General features: G+C 55.9%; 15 protein-coding genes across 15 annotated transcripts; 9 read left to right on the top strand and 6 right to left on the bottom strand.

Moving 5' to 3' along the window:
- Positions 1-14: 14 nt before the first annotated feature.
- Malapachy_4095 (cdk-activating kinase assembly factor) lies at positions 15-1,164 on the bottom strand (the record flags this gene model as incomplete). The annotated part of the gene is made up of 4 exons (XM_018138550.1): positions 15-33; positions 69-669; positions 698-1,013; positions 1,048-1,164. 4 exons carry the CDS (start codon positions 1,162-1,164, stop codon positions 15-17), a joined length of 1,053 nt encoding a protein of 350 aa, XP_017991647.1.
- Positions 1,165-1,275: 111 nt separating this feature from the next.
- Malapachy_4110 (hypothetical protein) lies at positions 1,276-2,115 on the top strand (the record flags this gene model as incomplete). The annotated part of the gene is made up of 1 exon (XM_018138565.1): positions 1,276-2,115. The coding sequence occupies one exon, from the start codon at positions 1,276-1,278 to the stop codon at positions 2,113-2,115; it is 840 nt and encodes a 279-aa protein (XP_017991581.1).
- Positions 2,116-2,785: 670 nt separating this feature from the next.
- Positions 2,786-4,698, top strand: Malapachy_4065 (Coronin like protein; the record flags this gene model as incomplete). The annotated part of the gene is made up of 3 exons (XM_018138520.1): positions 2,786-2,820; positions 2,860-2,915; positions 2,945-4,698. 3 exons carry the CDS (start codon positions 2,786-2,788, stop codon positions 4,696-4,698), a joined length of 1,845 nt encoding a protein of 614 aa, XP_017991835.1.
- Positions 4,699-4,793: 95 nt separating this feature from the next.
- Malapachy_4107 (hypothetical protein) lies at positions 4,794-5,711 on the top strand (the record flags this gene model as incomplete). Its single annotated transcript, XM_018138562.1, has 1 exon — positions 4,794-5,711. The coding sequence occupies one exon, from the start codon at positions 4,794-4,796 to the stop codon at positions 5,709-5,711; it is 918 nt and encodes a 305-aa protein (XP_017992072.1).
- A 1-nt stretch (position 5,712) lies between these two features.
- Malapachy_4092 (diphthine synthase) lies at positions 5,713-6,791 on the bottom strand (the record flags this gene model as incomplete). Its single annotated transcript, XM_018138547.1, has 2 exons — positions 5,713-6,618; positions 6,648-6,791. 2 exons carry the CDS (start codon positions 6,789-6,791, stop codon positions 5,713-5,715), a joined length of 1,050 nt encoding a protein of 349 aa, XP_017991641.1.
- An 87-nt stretch (positions 6,792-6,878) lies between these two features.
- Malapachy_4073 (hypothetical protein) lies at positions 6,879-8,895 on the top strand (the record flags this gene model as incomplete). The annotated part of the gene is made up of 3 exons (XM_018138528.1): positions 6,879-6,962; positions 6,989-7,655; positions 7,682-8,895. The coding sequence occupies 3 exons, from the start codon at positions 6,879-6,881 to the stop codon at positions 8,893-8,895; spliced, it is 1,965 nt and encodes a 654-aa protein (XP_017991883.1).
- A 93-nt stretch (positions 8,896-8,988) lies between these two features.
- Positions 8,989-9,996, top strand: Malapachy_4105 (hypothetical protein; the record flags this gene model as incomplete). The annotated part of the gene is made up of 1 exon (XM_018138560.1): positions 8,989-9,996. One exon carries the CDS (start codon positions 8,989-8,991, stop codon positions 9,994-9,996), a length of 1,008 nt encoding a protein of 335 aa, XP_017991876.1.
- Positions 9,997-10,011: 15 nt separating this feature from the next.
- Malapachy_4082 (hypothetical protein) lies at positions 10,012-11,037 on the bottom strand (the record flags this gene model as incomplete). The annotated part of the gene is made up of 1 exon (XM_018138537.1): positions 10,012-11,037. The coding sequence occupies one exon, from the start codon at positions 11,035-11,037 to the stop codon at positions 10,012-10,014; it is 1,026 nt and encodes a 341-aa protein (XP_017991683.1).
- Positions 11,038-11,214: 177 nt separating this feature from the next.
- On the top strand, positions 11,215-12,699 carry Malapachy_4062 (zf-zpr1-domain-containing protein; the record flags this gene model as incomplete). Its single annotated transcript, XM_018138517.1, has 1 exon — positions 11,215-12,699. The coding sequence occupies one exon, from the start codon at positions 11,215-11,217 to the stop codon at positions 12,697-12,699; it is 1,485 nt and encodes a 494-aa protein (XP_017991929.1).
- Positions 12,700-12,808: 109 nt separating this feature from the next.
- Positions 12,809-13,738, top strand: Malapachy_4109 (urease accessory protein; the record flags this gene model as incomplete). Its single annotated transcript, XM_018138564.1, has 3 exons — positions 12,809-12,881; positions 12,910-13,687; positions 13,729-13,738. The coding sequence occupies 3 exons, from the start codon at positions 12,809-12,811 to the stop codon at positions 13,736-13,738; spliced, it is 861 nt and encodes a 286-aa protein (XP_017992074.1).
- Positions 13,739-13,754: 16 nt separating this feature from the next.
- Positions 13,755-15,374, bottom strand: Malapachy_4120 (hypothetical protein; the record flags this gene model as incomplete). The annotated part of the gene is made up of 1 exon (XM_018138575.1): positions 13,755-15,374. One exon carries the CDS (start codon positions 15,372-15,374, stop codon positions 13,755-13,757), a length of 1,620 nt encoding a protein of 539 aa, XP_017991971.1.
- A 169-nt stretch (positions 15,375-15,543) lies between these two features.
- Malapachy_4099 (zf-dhhc-domain-containing protein) lies at positions 15,544-17,304 on the top strand (the record flags this gene model as incomplete). The annotated part of the gene is made up of 1 exon (XM_018138554.1): positions 15,544-17,304. The coding sequence occupies one exon, from the start codon at positions 15,544-15,546 to the stop codon at positions 17,302-17,304; it is 1,761 nt and encodes a 586-aa protein (XP_017991649.1).
- Positions 17,305-17,402: 98 nt separating this feature from the next.
- On the top strand, positions 17,403-17,856 carry Malapachy_4115 (hypothetical protein; the record flags this gene model as incomplete). Its single annotated transcript, XM_018138570.1, has 2 exons — positions 17,403-17,473; positions 17,502-17,856. The coding sequence occupies 2 exons, from the start codon at positions 17,403-17,405 to the stop codon at positions 17,854-17,856; spliced, it is 426 nt and encodes a 141-aa protein (XP_017991576.1).
- A 13-nt stretch (positions 17,857-17,869) lies between these two features.
- Positions 17,870-19,080, bottom strand: Malapachy_4123 (hypothetical protein; the record flags this gene model as incomplete). The annotated part of the gene is made up of 9 exons (XM_018138578.1): positions 17,870-18,148; positions 18,176-18,337; positions 18,365-18,426; positions 18,455-18,561; positions 18,591-18,721; positions 18,747-18,859; positions 18,888-18,938; positions 18,964-18,990; positions 19,017-19,080. 9 exons carry the CDS (start codon positions 19,078-19,080, stop codon positions 17,870-17,872), a joined length of 996 nt encoding a protein of 331 aa, XP_017991970.1.
- Positions 19,081-19,155: 75 nt separating this feature from the next.
- Malapachy_4127 (hypothetical protein) lies at positions 19,156-19,588 on the bottom strand (the record flags this gene model as incomplete). The annotated part of the gene is made up of 2 exons (XM_018138582.1): positions 19,156-19,483; positions 19,509-19,588. The coding sequence occupies 2 exons, from the start codon at positions 19,586-19,588 to the stop codon at positions 19,156-19,158; spliced, it is 408 nt and encodes a 135-aa protein (XP_017991966.1).
- Between the last annotated feature and the right edge of the window lie 84 nt (positions 19,589-19,672).

Raw genomic sequence — 19,672 nt, forward strand, 5'->3', positions numbered from 1 at the left:
TATCGCACAGGGCATTAAGGCCACGCTGCCATACTTGGTGTTGCCAGTCATAGCCACCCGCACGATACTGGGCCACAGCGCTTTTGGATACCTGCTCAGCTTTGAGCCATGGGTCCATATAGCCGTCACCAGGGCCAAGCCCGCCTAGCGAAGCAGGAGCCGGCCGTGCGGGCGCCCACTGGGCGCCGTCATCGATCAGCGCAAAGGCCCCATCAAAGTCGGACGACGCGACCTGGCGAGCATACAGGATCTCGTCTTGGCTCATCTTGACAGCGCGCGACGATGTGGATGTAGTGTGGAGTCGTTCCTCGAATAGTTTTTGGCGTTGCTGCTCTTCGCGCTCGCGCTGGGCTAACGCTTTGGCACGCTCTTCCCGGCGCTTCTCACGTTCCGCCATCACTTCCTCAATACTCCGGCCCTTTTCCAGCTCAGCGACAATCTCCTTTTCTTCGGCCTCACGCTCTCGCCGCTCACGTTCTTGCTCTTCTTTCACCTTTTGCGCACGCAGCATGCGTTCCTGCCGCTCCGCATCGTCCAGATGCTGCTGCCGAAGCGACTCTTGATCACGCAGTTGCTGCTGCGAGGCAATCATCGACTTGTTTAGCACCTCGAACTGCGCTAATCGCGCCTGCGTTTGCTCCAAATCAATCTTGTTGATGAGGTTGAATGCTGTCGTCGTTAGCATCGTTCCACGTACTAATTTCCTCAAACTCTTCCAGGTAGTCATTGTACGCTCGTGCATCTGGAAAGTCTTCCGGCTTACGGTTAAAAAGCTTGCCCACACGTTTGCGGACATTCACTTCCTCTTCCACACGGAGATCCTCAAAGATCTGCGCACTGAACTGCTGCTTACGCACGATCTGACCACACACGGGGCAAGCAGCGGGGCCCAGCGAGAACAAACGGTCGATGCAGGATTCACACATCTTATGGTAGCATGGGCTTACCATCAAGCGCAAGCGTGGTGAAAGGTACCTGTCCGTCTTGCAAATGGGGCATTTGTCGTCGGACGACTGTCCGTATAAGTAGACTGAGCTGTAAACGTACCGAGTATTCCGAAATACGCCCACTGCGATCGCGGATCTGCGATTGACCTATATGGCCATGCCCAATCGCTGAGACAGGAATCTGCGTGCGCGGCTTCGCCGCGGCAGGTGATGGCATGCCTCTCTCGTGTCACACAGGCAAGTTGGACACTGGGGTGGTGTTCGATCGCACGCGCCTCCAGACCCGATTCCAAGCCCGATCTTTTTTTTTTCTTGATCGTCGACCAACATGAGCTCGGTGCCGCCGCTGATGGCGCTCACAGAGTCGGGGCAGAAAGGTCGCACGACCAAAGCAAAAGGAAAAGCAAAGTCGACACATGGCCATGTCCCACGCCGTCGTTTCGAAAAGAAGCAAACAATCTCGTTCGATGAAGATGCACGACGCGAATACTTGACAGGCTTCAGCAAGCGCAAACAGCAGCGAAAGCAAGCGGCGCACGAGTTTGTACAAAAGAAGATCCGCGAGGAGATCAAGAAATCAAGGCAAGCAGCAGCAGAGGCCAGGAAACAGCGAGCAGCCGAAAATGTTCGTGCAGAGCGACGTGCCTATGGTCTAGATACCGACGACGAAGACGAGGAGGAGGAAGAAGCACCAGCACCTATGAACGAAGAACGCGACTTTGAAAACGAAGAGCGGTATGCACATGTTACTATTCAGGAAATGGGAATGGACGACTGGACGACGCCTGCGCCCTTTGCAGAAGTCCTTCCACCCTCGTCACGCCGCGCTGCAAAGAAAGAGGATGCCCAACCAGCCCCTGTCGCATCGAAAAAGGCCAAAGCAGAATCACGTCGCACTAATGCGATTTCTACGGTCCCCTCCGGAAGTTTGACAGGGATTTTGGAACCAGAGGTGGCTCAGGCAGCTCAATCCGAGCAAATCTTCTCACCTACCGATGTGCCTGAGCAGCCTAAAACGAAGCGCGCACATACCTACCTGTCGAAAGCCGAACGACAAAAGGAACGGCAGAAACAGCGTGAATGGAACCATGCCCAGGCCGAAAAACGCCGTGCTGAAAACAAGGTAAAAGCCACGCACGTAAAGAAAAAGAAGCGAGCCACTATGTAGAGCTATGTACCAATATCACCAGTGTCACCTCATTGATAATAGTGCGGAGAGGGGCCACACCATTTGTGCAGAACTCTCGATCAGTCCAATTGCGACCGTGCACAGCAAAAAATATACAAATCTTGCGTGATTGATGATAGATGTCGGCAAAAAAAGTCGCCACAAAAAAATTACATAAAAAATCAAGGTCCCCCAGGTCCATATCTTCTTAATCACCTCGATCCTCTCTACAATGATTGCCGACTCGACTCTTGCTGCGATTTCGAACGCTCTCGGTAGCGGTGCTATGGTCCTCATTATTGCCTACCATGTATGTGTTTAAGCACTTGGCTAACCTCTCAGATCCTGGCCGTCTCAACCAAGCGGCAAGTGGACTCCATGTCCTCTGCGGCCGCGCAGTCGAACAAGACTGTGCAAGTCTAGAATACAAGTGCACTACGAGTGACCCTTTTCCCTGTACACTATGGCATGTGCTCAACGGACGTGCTACCTGTTGATCTGTAGTATAGCATCGTATATATTCAACTGAGACGATGAGTTGATATTCAAAAAAAAAAAAAAATCCTTGTCCGAACGCGCCACCACGCTGACTAAAACGACTGTGGGGGATGTTGATAATGCAGGGCGAGCGACCGTCCGCGTCGTTCGCAACCACACGGGCCTCTTCACCATGAGTGGCAGATTTGTACGATCTTCCAAGTATCGGTAGGTATAAACAAACTTCTCCCTTTCTCATGCATGCAGCCATGTTTATGGCAATCCCGCGAAGAAGGAGGTGTCGTTTGACAATGTCAAGGTACGTTACGGCTAGGCTGTTCACTTACCCTAGGTTTCCAACAATGTACGTATCCAAACCACGGCTTACCACAGGCATGGGACACCAATCTCCTGTCGTGTAGTGGCACGTTTGTGTCACTAAACTGGCAAGTGTCCGGTGGCGGCGCTTTTGCGCTTCTGCCACTGGACCATCCAGGCAAGCTCCCCGACTTGTATCCTTTGTGCCGCGGCCACACGTCGGCTGTGCTGGACACAGCGTTCAGCCCCTTTGACGATGAAGTTCTTGTGAGTGGTGGCGACGATGCACAGCTGTCTGTGTGGAAGGTGTCGCAAGACGATATTGTCTCGCGATTAGAATCGGCGAAAAAGACGGGTTCCATGGATGACATCAAGCCGCAAGCTAGCTTTAACGCCGGTAAACGTCGTGTTGGTCAAGTGGAATTCCATCCCACCGCAGCGAATGTGGTTGCTGCCGCTACTGGTGATGTCGCCATCAAGCTCTTTGACATTGAAGCGCAAAAGGCTCGTGTAGAACTGCGTGGTTTTGGCGACGCAATCCAGTCCATGGCCTTTGACCAAACCGGCAGCTTGATGGTAGCGACGTGTCGCGACCGTAAACTGCGCCTCTTTGATACACGTGCGCCTGATAACGTGCAAGTGGTAGACAGCCATGGCGGCATAAAAGGCGCTCGTGCTGTGTGGTGTGGTGATAAGCCACGTATTATCACGACAGGCTTTAGCAAGATGTCGGAGCGTCAGATGTTTTTGTGGGATGTGCAGCAACTCGCTAAGCCGATCAAGACGGTGGCACTGGACAGCAGCAATGGTATTATCATGCCGTTCTGGAGCGACAACAACATTGTGTTCCTGGCTGGCAAAGGTGATGGTAACATCCGCTACTATGAGCTGGAGTCAGATGAACTGCACTACCTAACAGAGTACAAGTCGATCGAGCCACAAAGCGGAATGACGTTCCTTCCACGTCGTGCGCTGAATGTGAACGAGAATGAGATCGCGCGTGCGTACAAAGTGACCAGTGCCATGGTCCAGCCGCTTTCGTTCTATGTGCCTCGCAAGGCGGACTCGTTCCAAGCGGACATTTTCCCTCCCGCGCCTTCCCTGGAGCCGGCTATGACAGCGTCGGAGTTCTTTGATGAGAAAAAGACACGCGTTCCCAACTTGATGAATTTTGAAACAAAACAGACGATTGCCAGCTCAGATGTGGCCCCATTGTCAATGGCTAGCACGGCTCTGTCTTCAGAGACGCCGAAAGAGGAAGTCTCCAAGACGGATCCAGAAGCAAAGGAGGCAGCCAAGAGGGAACCAGAGGCCAAGAAAGAGGCAGCCAAAGTGAGCGAGAAGGAGCCAGAGGCAAAGAAGGAAGAAAAGGGGGAGCCCACGACTCATCCGAAAGAGGAGACCACAGCGGCGCCGAAAGAAGACGCGAAGGCAGAACCGAAAGAGGAGGCTTCGCAGGCCAAGGGAGCGCCTAAGGACACCATGCAAGAAGAGGCCAAGGACGTTCAGAAAGACGAAGGCACAGCGTTGAAGTCCAGCGAGCTGCCAACCACCTCGACAGGCGCGCCCAGCAAGGCGGCACCGGCTGCGGCGGCTGCCACTACGGTCACAGCCACCACAGCCACATCGGCTTCCACGACCTCCATGGCTGCGCTAGAGAAGGAGATTCAGGCGCTCAAGACCCAAGTCGCTGAGCGTGATACACGCATCCGCGAACTGGAGATGGAAAACCTGAAATTGCGCACCAACCAGCAGCGCGTGAGGGACGTGCTGCTGAGTTCGACGTAGGATGCATAGATAGTCATTCCGTCAGCATGGCCCCTGCGCCGTTTCCACGTGACGACAATCGTATAGGAAGACTTTTTATCTCGCTACCCCAGGCCATGATGACACAGCTGCCGCTACGGCATGTGTATCGACACTTGCTGCGTGCAGCCGCGGCATCTGTGCGCTTCTCTCGGACGGACGTCAAAAGTATCCGGCAGATTCTTCGCGCAGAGCTGGAGCGCATCCCTACCCATGCCTCGCCGCAGAGTGTGCAAGTGTTCGCCGAGCAGACCATGGCATGGCTTCTCCTTGCCTCGTTACACCGACGGCCTGTACATGAGCCGCAATGTCTCGAGGGCTCGCCGTACCGTCCATCCAGCTCCAGTCCCGCCTCCGCGCTGGCCCAACGGCTTACCAAAAACCTAGCGTCTTTATCGTACCACCATCTCTCGCCTCATACGCAAATGCAGCCACCCACGCGACGCACTGGCGGCTCAAAGACCGACACGTCCAGCAAGGCGCCCTCAGCGCTGGCCAGTGCCTTGGCGGAGCACGATGAACTATGGGGGGGCAGTACAGCCATGCCAGGCAAGACAACGACGCGATTGGATGTACTTACCGTGGCAGCGAAGCCAATGCGAGGGCCTGTGCAGCATCGTATGGCGCTATGGGATGGCCAACATCCCGAAAAGCATATACGTGCGGCAGCAGACGATGTTGTGTCGTCCGCAGCTGAACTCCCCAAACTGCAGCAGAAACTCGATACCCTGAAAGCACAGTGGGACACTATGAAAGAGCAGTATGGACCTACACACCCACGCACCCAAGCCGCGCGTGATCAGTTTCAGCAGCTGCGTGGCACAGTCAAAGGCATGAAACGTATGGATGCGCAGCGTCAAGCCAAGGAACGTATCCGGCGCAATCCGGCACGTCATTTGACGGACATTGTGCGCTTAGCAGCAGAGAGTGAATCGCTCTGGCTTGGCCTGCCACGCTGGGAAGCATGGGCCCATGGCGAGTACTTACCACCCTAATCTAATCGCATTCGCAACCGTACACGTCGCGGGCCACTTGCTTCCAACGGCTGCCGGGCAACGCCAGCGACTCGCCGTAGGCAACTTCCATAGGATGCAAGCGGTGTCCCACGATAATCAGCGTGTGCAAGGGCTCCCCCCAAAACGCAATAGCGCGTTGCACACGACGCGCCTCGCGGCGTGCGTCCATATCCTTCTCGCTCACAGTAGGGTTCTCCTCTTCATACGCGTCATCGTCCTTCTCATCTTGAGCAAGCTGTGCCTCGTCAGGCTCCGTCGCAGCGAGCAATTCAGCGAGTGTGCCAGCACGCACAAGCTCACCGCGACGTGTCGGCGTATCGTCGGCGCCCATACGACACAGCGCTACAGCGAGTGTTCGCTCTGGCTTGAGAAAGTCCACGTTGTGCGTCTTGGCAGCTTCCAGTAACTGCGTAATCAGCTGCGGGATAAGCATGTAGCGTGGTGGCTGGTACCGCACAATCCCGCGGCTCATATCTTCGATACTCTGCTCACGAACCTTGATATCGCTCAAGCACAGGGTGTGCAGGCCCAACTGGCAATTCTCGCCAATACGGCCCAACCAGCTATCAGGCCGCCAGTCCTCTGTCCAGAACGGCACACTGATCGTCTGCCCGAAATTGTAGCCCGCCAAACCACTGGATCCTAGGGCAGTAGTAATGCTAGCGTTGTGAATGATCTTGACAGGCACCGGCGTCGGGGTCTCGGACCCAGGCGCTTGGAAACGACGTGCACGAAGAATCAAGTCGGCGTGCGTCGTAGCAGAGAGAGGATCGCCAACAACTAAGAACGCAACGTTGCCTTCATGTGCCGCAAGCAGAATATCATCTGCCTCCAACTCCACGGTCTCGCGATGTGCAAACGTGATAGGCTTGCCGTAGAGCTCTTCCTACCCATGTCAGCTCAACCTGTACATACCATACGTTTTTGGAAGTCATCGACTAAAAGAATGCTTGTATAGCTCTCCAAGTATACTTTGCTGCACGATTGGATGGCTCGCAGGCCTTTCAGCGTGATATCCTGCTCATCCGCTAGGCCTAACCCGATAAGGTACAGCACCATCGTGGCGGTACTGAGGACGAAGAAAACGGACGTATTTCCCTCCACTTGGGATGGCGACACTCGCGTGCGAGCTACACTCTCCTCGCCATGGCCACCACGCAACGGCTTCGGCGCCGGTTGGAGCGCGATGGCGTGCCGGCGCATGTGAACTTGACAGAAAGCTTTTGCAGAGTACGTACGTGCTGACCTGACCGTAGTACGGTACGCCGTTGCCGTCGCTGCTCGACCACAAGAAGGACAAGAATGAATGGAAACCGTTATGGCAGCAAGAAGCCTACGATGAGAAAGGACGACGTCGTTTCCACGGCGCGTTCACAGGCGGATGGTCAGCCGGCTACTTCAATACCGTAGGCAGCAAGGAAGGATGGACACCGTCCTCGTTCCGATCGTCACGAACATCGCGGCAGGATGCCTCGCAAATCAAGTCACGCCCTGAAGACTTTATGGACGACGAGGACTTGGAGGCATGGCGCGGTTCGCAGCCACTGCAAACAACGCAAGCATACGCAAGTCAGGACCAGACTGATCCACTCCTTTCGATACTCACTCCTGCGACGTCCACCACAGGCTCCTCTCTCGGCACGACTCTCCTGCAGCGCATGGGATGGAAACCCGGCCAGGGTATTGGACCTTTGTGCACGTACCACCAGCGTGCCCACCTAGTACGTACGCTGGAACGTATGCACCTGGCCCCTCCGCATCTGCGCTGCGAAGACCCCGCAGCGCCCAGGTCCCACCTCAAATTTCCGCCCCCCGATACCCAGACCCTTTCTATTCCCTCCCATCGCGACCGACATGGCGTAGGCTCTGCCCCAGCGACTCGCGCTTCCGCACTGCAGGATGCTCTGCACCAATTTCATCACGGTACGTGGATCGCGGCTTACATCTAGGCACCTCCGACGATGAAGAGAACGTGAATGACACACCGATACCAACCTTACCGCCTCAGACCGATTCTCTTGTGGTCGGCGAGACCCCTACGACGTCATCTACGTGGCCTGATGGGCGCTCCCTGCCAGCTATGTGCACAATCGCGGTCGCACCTTGGCCCTCCGAGCCAATCTGGCCTGCACCGCCCGTCCCAAGCGACTGGACACCCGATCCTACGCGTGTATGGCGCACCAAACCCACGTCTGCTCAGACCAAGCCGCCGACCACAGCCGACGAGCGCGCATTTATGCTAGGCGAAGCACGAGCGCCAGGTGCTCCGCCATCTCTGTCTTCGTACCTCTCTGCTCAAGCGCAGGCACGGCATGGTTTGCGGAAACACACGCCTATTACTGTTCACCGCATCGATGCAGAGACAGCGCGTCGTGCCTTGGACGCATTCCGATCAACAGGGCACGATACAGAGAAAGAGGCGCGGTACTGTGCGTACCTTCGTGCGTTTCAGCAGGACCAGCCGTTCGACACCTCCTCGAGTACGCAGGACGAACTGGACGACTTTTTCCAAACGGCGTCTCGCCATCGGCCTGTGCATGGTGATATGGCGCAACGCTTCACGACAAGTACAATGCTACAAGATGAGACTTTGCCTAGTGGTCTTCATAAACCTACGTCTACGTCTCTCGCTGCCACTGCAGAGCCCAAGGCGTCGCGGTCACCGTCACCACCAGCGTCAGCTGCGCAACTCGCTGCACGCAACGGAGAGTTTGGCCCACTCACACGTACAGTTGATCTGTTTTATCCACCGCGTCTGCTATGCAAACGATTGGGGATTGCAGATCCTCACCCTGAGCGGGAGGAAACGTCGGTCGCCGAGGCGGCGCCTTTGGCGCCGACGCCGACGCCCCTCGACACGGAGACGCCCGGCTTTGTGTTTGCGCCTATCTCTGAGGCACAGCAATCTGCTCAGGAGCATGCATGGAAAGAAGCACGCCCTCCTGTAGACGTCTTCAAGGCTGTGTTTGCGTCTGACGACGACGATCGCGACGACAATGGCAACGACGAACTCGGCCCCAGCGAGACAGCGCAGACTTCGTTGGCTGTGCCTCCCAAACGCAAAGCTACATCGCACACGAAGAAGAAGAAGAAACGCACTACCACCGGCCCCCTTACCTTTGACTTGGGCGACGACGACGACGGCGCAGCGAGGTCATTGTGATGTCCATGCGCGTATAGCACCATAGGGTCTGTGCCTGCCTCCATAGCTCGAACGACCGAACGATCTCCACATTGTTCCTCTTCCTCCACGACGATGGGCGGTGGAAACGATCCAACCCGCCGTGGATGGGGCGACGATGTACGTGCGATGCTGGAAGGCCAGGGGAAGCAAGCCGGCCAGGCAAGTACGTCGCATTCGGCGATGGAGAGTACCTTTGCTGGGCCTAGCCGTACGTCTTCGTCGGCGGCCGCGTTCCGATCGCACGCCGCCACTTCGTCGCAGGGCGACGTGGAGTTTGCTCAGTTTCACCAAGGCACTCACCCGTCCAATGCCAACCCAGCATTTATGGAGCAGGCTTGGCAGCAAAGTGTGCCGTCGGCATCCACAGCGCCAAGCGCCTCAGCGACACAGGACTACGCAGCTGCACAGCGCGATGGTGATGCGTTTATGGCAGCGTTAATGGCTGAAGAAGCGACAGGAAGACCGAACGACGATGTAGTCACAGTCACACCAGCCTCCGTCGCGCCTGTGGTGGGCTTGGTCGAAGAGTGGCGTCCTCCCTCGCCTTCGCAGGGCGATCAAATGACGCGGGAGCAGTACCTCTTGCATGTACACTTGGCGGAAGTCCAGACGGGCGTGAGCCATGAGCAGCCGTACCGGCAGGCGGAAGGCGTCGAGCCGCCTCCTGATGATGCACGCTTAGCCGAGGGCGTGTATGCGCCTACCGCCGAGCAAGCGCTCGAGACAGTGTTGGATACCCAAGGCACACGCGAAGCGCGCGTGCAGGAATTTCGTACTACGACAGAGGGCAGTGTGCCTACCTCGGCGTATACCCAGATTCGTGGGCAGGCCATAGTGGATCGGTTGCGTGGCTGGCTGGTTCGTGAAGGGTTCACTGATGAAGTCTACGGCTTGCCGCCACTGGTCGCCAAGACGTTTGGCGAGGCTACGGCGTCCTCCGAGGATCAGCAGACGGAAGAGCGACGTGCCACGGCGATTCGTCGTCTGGATGCGCTGTACAAGCACTTGTCTCTCTCGCCTGCTGGCAGCCGTAGCGGCGCTGCGGAAATGGAGGCGTGGCTCCAATCGAACGGTTCATAGGATCCATGAAGATGTCTACATAGCAAGCGCCTTGGTGGCCAACGCCAAAGCACCTTCCTTGGTTTGGTGACCGCCAATAAAGCCCGATTGGTGCACGAAGATGCAGCCTGGGATGCCTGTGAGCTGGCTCAGCTCCTCATCGCGGATACCGCGCCACGGCTCAGGGAGCGCACGACGGCTCTCAAAGCTTTCCGGGTTCACTGGCACGGCCTGTACACGCCATTTGCCCGCCTCGTCGGCGTACACAATGTACAATGGCTTTTCGTTGTCAGGGATCGCCAGCTCCTCTTCCAGGTTGAAGATATGGCTTTTCCACGCAACGATCCGCTCAAACAGGACAATGCGGCCTTGCGCGTCTGCGCCCTCAAACGACTTGCGCTGGTTCAGAGCGTCGATGACAAGCTGACGAGCCGGCAGCCATGCTTCTACGGCATCGTCCACACGCTCGAAGAACTCGGTGCCGGCCAATTCAGAGGCGCGACGGAAGCGCTTCAGCAAATCGGCATCGTCCCATGTCTCGTTCCAGCGGGGGTTCAAGTAGCCGACACGCGACGAGAGATCTGTGCGAGAGCGGTAGGCAGGGGGTCCCTCCACGTCAGGGTACAGCGCGATGCCATTGTCAATCGCATCAATAGCCTCGACGAAATCGTCGTACATCTTCTTGTACAGAATGGGGACACGCTCATCGTCAGCTGTGGTGTTGAGATGAGCAGCAAGAATATCGCGGCCAAAGTGCTTCCACACCAGGCCAGCGCTGCTGAGCTTGGTCTTATGCTCGTCATCAAACGTCTCAAAGAAACCACGCTGATGGTGGTCGTAGCGGTGCTGCTCAGGCACGTACTCTGCGCCGACATCCACCACGATAGTGCCCTTGGCAATCTCCGCGGCGTCACGCGTACGAATCAGTTCAGCATCGCGCAGCACAGGCAGCTTGTAGAGCAGGTGCACAGCGAGCGCTTCGTCCGCATGAAACGTGCCCGAATGCGTCACAATCACAGGGCGCGCGTCGTGCGAGAGCTTGATGCGCTTGGCGTCCGACATGAAGCTACGTGCAAGGCGGCAGTACAACCGAGACGGCCCTAGAATCGTCGGTGGAGGTGGTCAGAGAAGGTTCGAATTCGTCCAATACATTCATTCCATGGGTTGTGTCGTGCGCCGCTGCTGCCGACTAAAAAAACGTGTGCCACGCCTCTGGTCGTCGTCTTACGACGTGCCACGATGAGTGAGGAGACGACGTATTTCAAGCCCATTGGCGAGCAGGTGGCCGATGCGTCTGGCGTGGAAGACAAAAAGCCTGTGGAAGAGATTGAGTCGCTGTGTATGCAATGTGGCAAGCAGGGCGTGACGCGGCTGCTTCCGACGTACATCCCCTACTTCCGTGAAGTGATTGTGATTAGTTTCTCATGCCCGCACTGTGGCAATCACAATAGCGAGGTGCAGAGTGCCGGAGAAATCCAGCCCAAGGGATGCATTTACACGGTGCATGTGACGAACAAGAAGGATCTCAACCGACAGATTATCAAGTCGGAATTCTGCACGATCCAAGTCCCTGAACTCCAGCTGCAGATCCCAGCGAAGCGCGGCCAGATCACAACGATCGAAGGTATGCTCCAGGACACGCTGCGTGACCTGGAAATCGACCAGCCAGTGCGGAAGCACATGCAGCCGGACGTCTACGAAAAGATCGAGGCACTGTGTGAGCGTCTGCGTGAAGTGCTGGGCGAGCACAAAGTAGAAGGCAGCGAGGCGCGTGATGACGATGGCGAGTTCCATGTGGGTCCCGTGGGTGCGCAGTACGAGGACGATGCCGAAGAGCGCACGTTCACGCCGTTCAAAGTCGTGCTGGACGACCCGTCCGGCAACAGTTTTGTGGAGTACACGGGCTCCATTGAGAGCAGCGGTGCCGCGGACAACAAATGGAGCAAGCGTGACTACCCACGCACCAAGGAGCAGAACATTGAGCTGGGTCTAATCGCCGATCCTGCTGTGCCGCGTGGTGAGGATACCGCCACCCATGGCTTCAGCAAGGAAGAGGGTGAGACGGAGTTTGAGAACGAGGAGATTTACTCGTTTGAAGGCACTTGCTCGAGCTGCAATGCGCCTGTGAAGACGAACATGAAGAAGGTGAACATTCCATACTTTAAGGACATTCTGATCATGTCGACCAACTGCGACCACTGTGGCTACCGTGATAACGAAGTGAAGTCTGGCGCGGCGATCAGCGAGAAAGGCCGCAAGCTGACATTGCATGTCACTGACAGCGAAGACTTGTCGCGTGATATCCTCAAGTCGGAGTCGGCTGGTCTGTCGATCCCCGAAATCGATCTCAACCTGGCGCCAGGTACGCTGGGTGGTCGTTTCACGACGCTGGAAGGCTTGCTGCAAAACGTCTACGATGAGCTCTATGAAAAGGTGCTCATGCGTGGTGACTCGGCGGACAAGAGCAGTGTCGAGACGTTCGAGGGATTCCTTGGCAAGCTGAAACGAGCGATTAGTGCAGAGCTGTGCCCCTTCACGGTGATTTTGGACGATCCCCTGGCCGACAGCTATATTCAGAACCCCTACGCGCCTGATCCCGATGAGCAGTTGGAGGTGGAGAACTACGAGCGTACGTGGGAGCAGAACGAGGCGCTGGGCTTGAACGACATGAAGGTCGACGAATATGAAGCGCCTGCGACGGACGACACAGCCCTGGCTGCGTGAGTTCGCAGGCGCACGGTAGGCCGCCGCTTGTATACCATAGACCCCGCAATCTTACGTAAGAGATAGGCGTCGATCTTCTGCTTATCGTTCGTGGTCGGCTCTGATCACGATGGACGAGGATGCGGCGTCGTCGCTTGAGTCGTACCTCCTTCTTATTCTAAGCGATTCCAATTTGCCAACAGGTACGTCTGTGATGCTCTCATACGCCAGGTGGCTTTATTGCGTCGGCCGGCTTGGAATCGTACTATTCCCATGGCTTTATGACACACCAGCATGCCGACTTTATCACACCGACCTTGACGTTTGTGGAACACACGCTACTCAACTACAGTACTGCGGTCGTGCCGTACATGCAAGCGGCCTACCTTCTTACGCAGTCGTACTTGCACAAGCACCATGATTTGGATACCACACTAACCGCTCTTGCCCGCTTGGATTGGCATCATCATACCCTTCTGCTGAACCATGTAGCCCGTCGCGCCTCGATGATCCAAGGAATGGCACTACTTTCGCTGTACATGCGCTCGTTTAGCGAGACAAATGCCGTGTACGCTGACGCGTCGCAGGCGCTGATGGAGCAGCTTCGGAAGGGTATCCGACGTGGCGGCGCACAATTGCAAGGCGGCGCGCTGTCCCTGTCGCCGCCGGCGCTCGCTGGCCACCTGCCGACTTGTATAGGAGCGTTCTCATGCTGCATTGGATTGTCGATGGAGCGCATGGTGCACCTCAACTTGTTTTTGCAGGCCCGCAATCTCATGTCGTGCTCCATTCGCCTAAATACATTGGGGCCGTACATGTCGCACCAACTCTTAGCGCGTCCCTTGCGTGGAATGGTCGAGCAGTGCATGAAGACCACGTCACGACTTGCTGCCGACAAGCTGTATACGCAATCGCTACCCCCGAAGGCGCCGACCACCGCTACCACGCCGCATGCTGCGTGGGACGACTGGGATTGGGACGATGAGGAGCCAGACGCAGGCGACATTGAGTACGCCTGCACGACATGGCCGCTGGGCGAAATTGTACAAGCACGTCATGACCAATTACATTCCCGTCTATTCAATAGCTAAACCACGACCACGCACCTTCTCGACCCATCGACGGAACGTAGGGATCCGTCTTGTGAGGATGACCAGCGAGACGCCCAAGGCTACAAGGCATCCCACCGTGGTCAGCTCAAACACAGAGCGGTAACAGTCTTCGCCGGCGGTGCACTTGTGCACATGGTTCCCCTTGGCCACATTGGCATCGTAGACATGGCCAAACATCAGATTGTAGATATTCCCAAAAATCACCGGCGCAAAGCTCATCCAGCCCCAATTCTGACTGAACGAGCGCATACCGAACCATTCAAAGACCAACACGGGGAACAGACCAAACAAGGTGCCATACATAAGGCCAGTCAGGCACGAAATGTACAGCAGGCGGTGAACATTGTTGATCATATCGGGCCATGCTGCGAGGCCCTGCGAGAAGATGGCCAGCAGGACGACCGGCAAGAGCAGATAGGTACGGTGCGCCGGCGACTCGGTCTTCCTCACGACCGTGTCGGAAATGACACCAATCAGCACACGACCGACGGCATTGCCGATACTGATACACGACACTTGCAGGGCCTGCGTCCGCTGAATCAGTTCAGCGCGGCTTTTCTTGATCAAGGTCTCTGTCAACAACGAGGACGTAGTGACTTCGTTCCGACTTGCATAGTCGTAGAGTACCTGCGTAATCGTACCGACATTGTTGATCAATAGCAGGCCTGATCCACTCACAAGTCCCATAATAAGGAACAGCAGCCAAAAGTCCACTTCGTACACCAAGTCCCAGCCTGTGATGTGAATGTCCTTCGCAGGCGTCGTCGCGTTGGCGGACTCGTCGTGGCCAGACGACGGGCCGGCAGTCGTCTCGTCCTGACACGCAGTTTGTTCCTCAGAGTGGTGCACAGACTGGATCCAGTCGATAACGCGCGCACTCGTCTCGGACGACGACAGCGTATGGGACGACCGACGGCCGAGATGCGGCGGCTTTACAGGTATTGTATCCTCGGACGTCGGAATGCTTTGATACGTCGTCGCAGGCGCCGGCAGCGAAGACTGCGTAGGCGGAATGACCTTAATGAGCGCCATGCCGACGAGGAAACAGGTGAAGCTGCCCAGCGCGAGGGTGTCGAGGTAGCCCGTCACATTTCCCGAAAAGAAGACGTGCGAGAGCGTGGAGTAGACAAACGCGCTCAGTCCAAACGCCGCCAGGACCAAGGCCATCGCCGTTCCACGCCGGTCATCATCCCAGCTCTTCGCCTGGACATTGATCGCTGCATTGTTCCCTGCCGAGTTGCCGAGACCTGTGAGCAGGCAGAAAAAGGCAATAACGATCACTGGCACATTCGCCCACTCGTACTTGTACGCACGCGAGAGCATGCCGTAGCCTGTGAGCACCAGGATGGCTCCGCTGAGGACGGCACCGTACGGACCGGACGCATCAATCCATCGGCCCCACAGTGGGCCAGACATGTAAATACCGAGATTGCCAGCTAGGCCCAAGACATTAAGCTGCGTACTGGTCAAGTGCAACGCTTCTTGGAGCTGCGGCGCATACGAGCTAAACACGTATGTGCTCCCGGCAGACAGGGCAATAAGCATAGAGCCTGCCTGAGATAGCAGGCGCCGGGACTGCGACATGGTGCAGAGAACGGGGGCGTGAGAGGTGATGGACGTGCCTGGCAGGCACCGCGCCACCCTCTCGTAAAAAGTGCCCATGTTCTGCCCGCGTCGGGCTGCAGGGACCACCCACCCACCCACACGATCACGTGAGATCGCGAGTTGTCACCAAGGGTCTTTGCCGACGACCATGCCCAACGAAGGCGGCTGTGGCGGGACCTTGCGTGTGCTAAGCCGCCTCGGTATCGGAACGCAGCGCCGTGTCTCGTCACAGCGCGGGTCGCAGCCCGATCCATGGTGGATGCGGTACGCCAATACGGTCATAGTCGCCGCTTGCATTGGGTGGTCTTGTGCGATCTATGTATGGCGCGTATGCTACCCTATGATCACACGACACCCCAACGCCTTGGCTTCTCAGCGAACAGGTATCGGCCTCCTAGTCGGTTTCCTGATCTTATGGGGCATGCTCACCTGGAGTTTCATTACCGTCGTCTTGTCTAGCCCAGGCTACGTCCATGATCTCGCGCTCGAGTCTCAGCCCATGACCAGCGCGCCATCGGACGAGAGACTCGGCGTGGCTGCGGCACCAGCCCCTGTCACTGTTCTACCAACACCACAGACGACAACGACCCCCACACCTGTACCACCTTCCGTGCCGCTAGCTGTGCCTGTTCCCATTCCCTCCCAAAGTCCCACCGACGACGACGCGGAAGTGATGATGAGCAGCGTTCGCAACCCGATACCCTTCTCGCCGGTCGACGAACGCGAAGCGCGATGGGCTATGTACGAACAATCTGCCTCGGGTGTCTCCCACGGTCGCGATAGCGTTTCAGGCAATGAGTCGTCTGTCATGACATTGGCTGCGCCGCCACCCAAAAGCCCAGGCACTATGGAGCCATCGTATATGCCCCCACCGTCTTCGCCCGGCGTCGAGGCGGACATAGAAGCGGATCTTCCTGCACCTACGGATCCTCGGCTCCCCAAACCACGCCGCATACCCCCTCATCCTCCCATTTACGCATCGTCCGAACTCTACTGCAATCACTGCCATCGCGCACGGCCGCCACGCGCACATCACTGTCGTCGTTGTGGAACCTGTGTTCTTCGTATGGATCATCACTGTCCCTGGGTCGGCGGGTGTGTAGGTGCACACAACTACCAATACTACTACAACACAGTGCTTTGGGGCTTTTTGCTGTCGCTCTACGTGATCGTGAGTATGGCGCCCCTATTTGCACGTGGTGTTCGGTCCCAAGAATCAGCGACCTGGGCAGAACGGATCCGCAATTGGAACGTGGATGGCTACATGATCAGTGTGTTTGTGATTGCAGCCTTCTTCTTTCTTTTCACCGGCTCCCTAGTGACGGTCCACACGTACTTGAGTGGTCATAACCTAACATCCATTGAGCAGCGAGGCATCAATTCGTTCCGTCAGAGCGAAGGGCATGTGCTTCATCGCTATTACTCTCGCTACGGCCAGGGTGGGACGCTCGGCTGGGGTCCCGTCGGTGCGTTCCGTCGATTTATCGCTCGGAGACGCATGCTAAAGCAATGGAACAGGGAATGGGGCTACCCCTTTCGTGAAGGCAATCCATGGTGGATCGGCACCATGGACGAGTTGGACTATGCATTGACCTCACCAGCAGCACAAACGCGCGAATCCGACTTAAACAAAACCCTGGGCCTGTCCTACTCGGCTTTGCCTACAGGCAATGGCGTCGCGAGCATCTCTCGCTCTGCTACATCGCCGTTGCTGCAACATCCGCCTTTCTTCCAAAAATCGGCTTTTCTGCTGAACATGGAGCAGAGTTTAGGTCCGCCTTACGGCTGGTTCTTACCTGTGACGCGCCGAGTACACACAGGTGTCCACTTTCCGCTAAACCCACGCTATAGCAGCGATGGTGTATGGCTACCATCGCACGACTGGCCCCCAGTGGTCCACGCGAAATAGGTAGGACCTCGACATAGGCCTTGTACATATATCTATTCTACCACGTGGCCTACATAGCACCTGCACGCACGCGCATTTTCTACACGTCTGTCTCCACCATGTCGCGCGGCGCCGGCGGTCGTTTTGGGCATGAAAGCGAGTTGCAGCGCAGTATGCGCGAGCCTGTATAGTGCGTATGAAGTAAGTCTAACATTCAGTGTCTGGCGGAAAGAGTGGGTGGTGCCTTCAGCCCTATCACGCCCGGCTAGCTCCGGCCAGAATATGACGGAGAGGCTTGGCTCCGACGCGGACGCTATGCGCTCTGCGACACCGTTTAAAATCCTCAAATGGGTTCGAACGACAGAAACCGTTCAACATAACTCGACGGAGCCTGAAGCACAGACTGGTGATGTGTCCCTGAGTGGCTCTATGATGGACGCTGTCCCGCAGGATCTCGAGGCTGGCGACGACGCTACGCCTGGGCCAGACAGTGCCTCGCCTTCGAAGAAGATGGACGAGGACGAAGATATGCCGGACGCTGAGCAGCCTGTGAAAGAAGACGTGGGTGCATAGAAATACCATTGTATTATAAGTCATTATCACTTTCAGGTGACGACGACGACGACGACGACGACGCCATACTGGAGTCATCCGACATGGGCCCGCCACCATTCTGCGGTTGTGCATAGAGTTTCCGTTTCCGCATTTTGATACCCGTTTGTGATACGCCTTCATGAATGAGAGGGTCATCCAGATCGCGCTGCGATGCAGAAGCTTCCGGGTCAGACGGTAGAGAGCTCCATGACGGCTTCGCCACGCCTGTTCTCTGTTTCCCAGATCGTTGTTCTTCCACATGTAGCGAGAGCTTAAGTAAGGAAGAGGGTATACATACATTAATCACTCCAGACTCTAGCGATTGCAGCGGATGCAATAACAATGGCTGAATGGGTGCGGGTCGTTGGATCGTTTCTGAGAGCCGCATCGTAGCGTCGTCTTGGTCATTTAAGCGAATTGCTGTGCCTTCAGCAGGCATCCACGGGCCATAGGATGGTAGCTGTGTGTCAGTGTTACAATCACGTACATCGACTCCGCCCTGTGGTGCCTGGCCGGGCTGCATATTGATCATGATCCGAAAAGTCAACGCTAGGTGTGAGTTGCGAAGTGTACATACCATTCGTATCGTTGATAGGTGTAAGGCGAGAATCTAGTGTCAGCAATTGCAGGAGAAAGGCGCGCGCCACTAAGCTAGCCGATGAACGTGATAAGTTGCCTCGGATTCTGTTATCAGTTGTCGTCGTTTCACATACATCAAATCTCTGTCGCGCCGATCTGTCTCTGGCAACAAAAACGATAACACAAATATGTATTTTTCTAGCATATGCGAGGCCACCGTATCATCATCATGACATATGCCTAGGGTGACACTTTGTAGAGATGACTTGCATTAGTACGCACGGACTTACCTGATCCAATTCCTTGGTCACAGCTTGTACAGCATGATGGATGTATTCTGTAAGTGCAGGGTGACGGCTTTGGTACACCGGGGTATCATACATCTTGCACCGCAAAAACACTTCTGATATTGTAAGATCATAGTCACGTACGCTGGGGGTAGACGCGCCGAACGCATAAGATGGTATGTATGCAACATTCCACTGCCATTAGCCTGGGATAACGTACAGAGCTCCTGAATCATTTGAATCGTTTCTTCTATGAGCATTGCGCGTACATACCATTGTATGTCATAGGCCCATCATCTACACGATCGCGATCTGACCTGTCAGCCTCTAATCGCATAGTGTTGGTGTGGAGGTAAAGGTGAAGGTGGGATATCGTGACAAGGCTGTACAATCTATGAGGCAAACGCTAGGGCTATTTGAAAGCGGAGCGTATGGTACGAGCTGCTTGGATCCATGCACGCAAGTCCAAGTCGTCTACCTGTTTGAAGAAAATGGCGTGGAGAATCATTGGCGTTGGCACACGTGTGCCATCCTTGGTTACATGATCTTGCAGAGACGAAGGCCCTGAAGCTGGGGTATCAGATAGGACACGTCTTTCCAGAGTACCAATACAAAGCAATTTGGATCGAAGAGGTAGTGCCACAGCTCGGTCTTCGATACAGAGCGAGACATCGACCAAAAGTCGTTGTCTCTCGCTTTCGAGCACAACTTCGGCTGTATTCTCATCATAAGATATACAACTATCATTAGTGTAGTTATACATACAATCCTGCCACACGAATCTTGCGATCTAGGTCCTCTGGGTACCGCAAATCTGCGATCGGCACGAGCGCAGCATGGTCCATAATGAAGGTGCACGCCTCCATTTAGTCTCACTATTTTTTAGCTTCGACATATGGCAGAATCTGTTCGCTCCACTTGGCACATCG

This window comes from Malassezia pachydermatis, assembly GCF_001278385.1.
Source record: "Malassezia pachydermatis strain CBS 1879 chromosome Unknown scaffold4, whole genome shotgun sequence".
Lineage (NCBI taxonomy): Eukaryota > Fungi > Basidiomycota > Malasseziomycetes > Malasseziales > Malasseziaceae > Malassezia > Malassezia pachydermatis.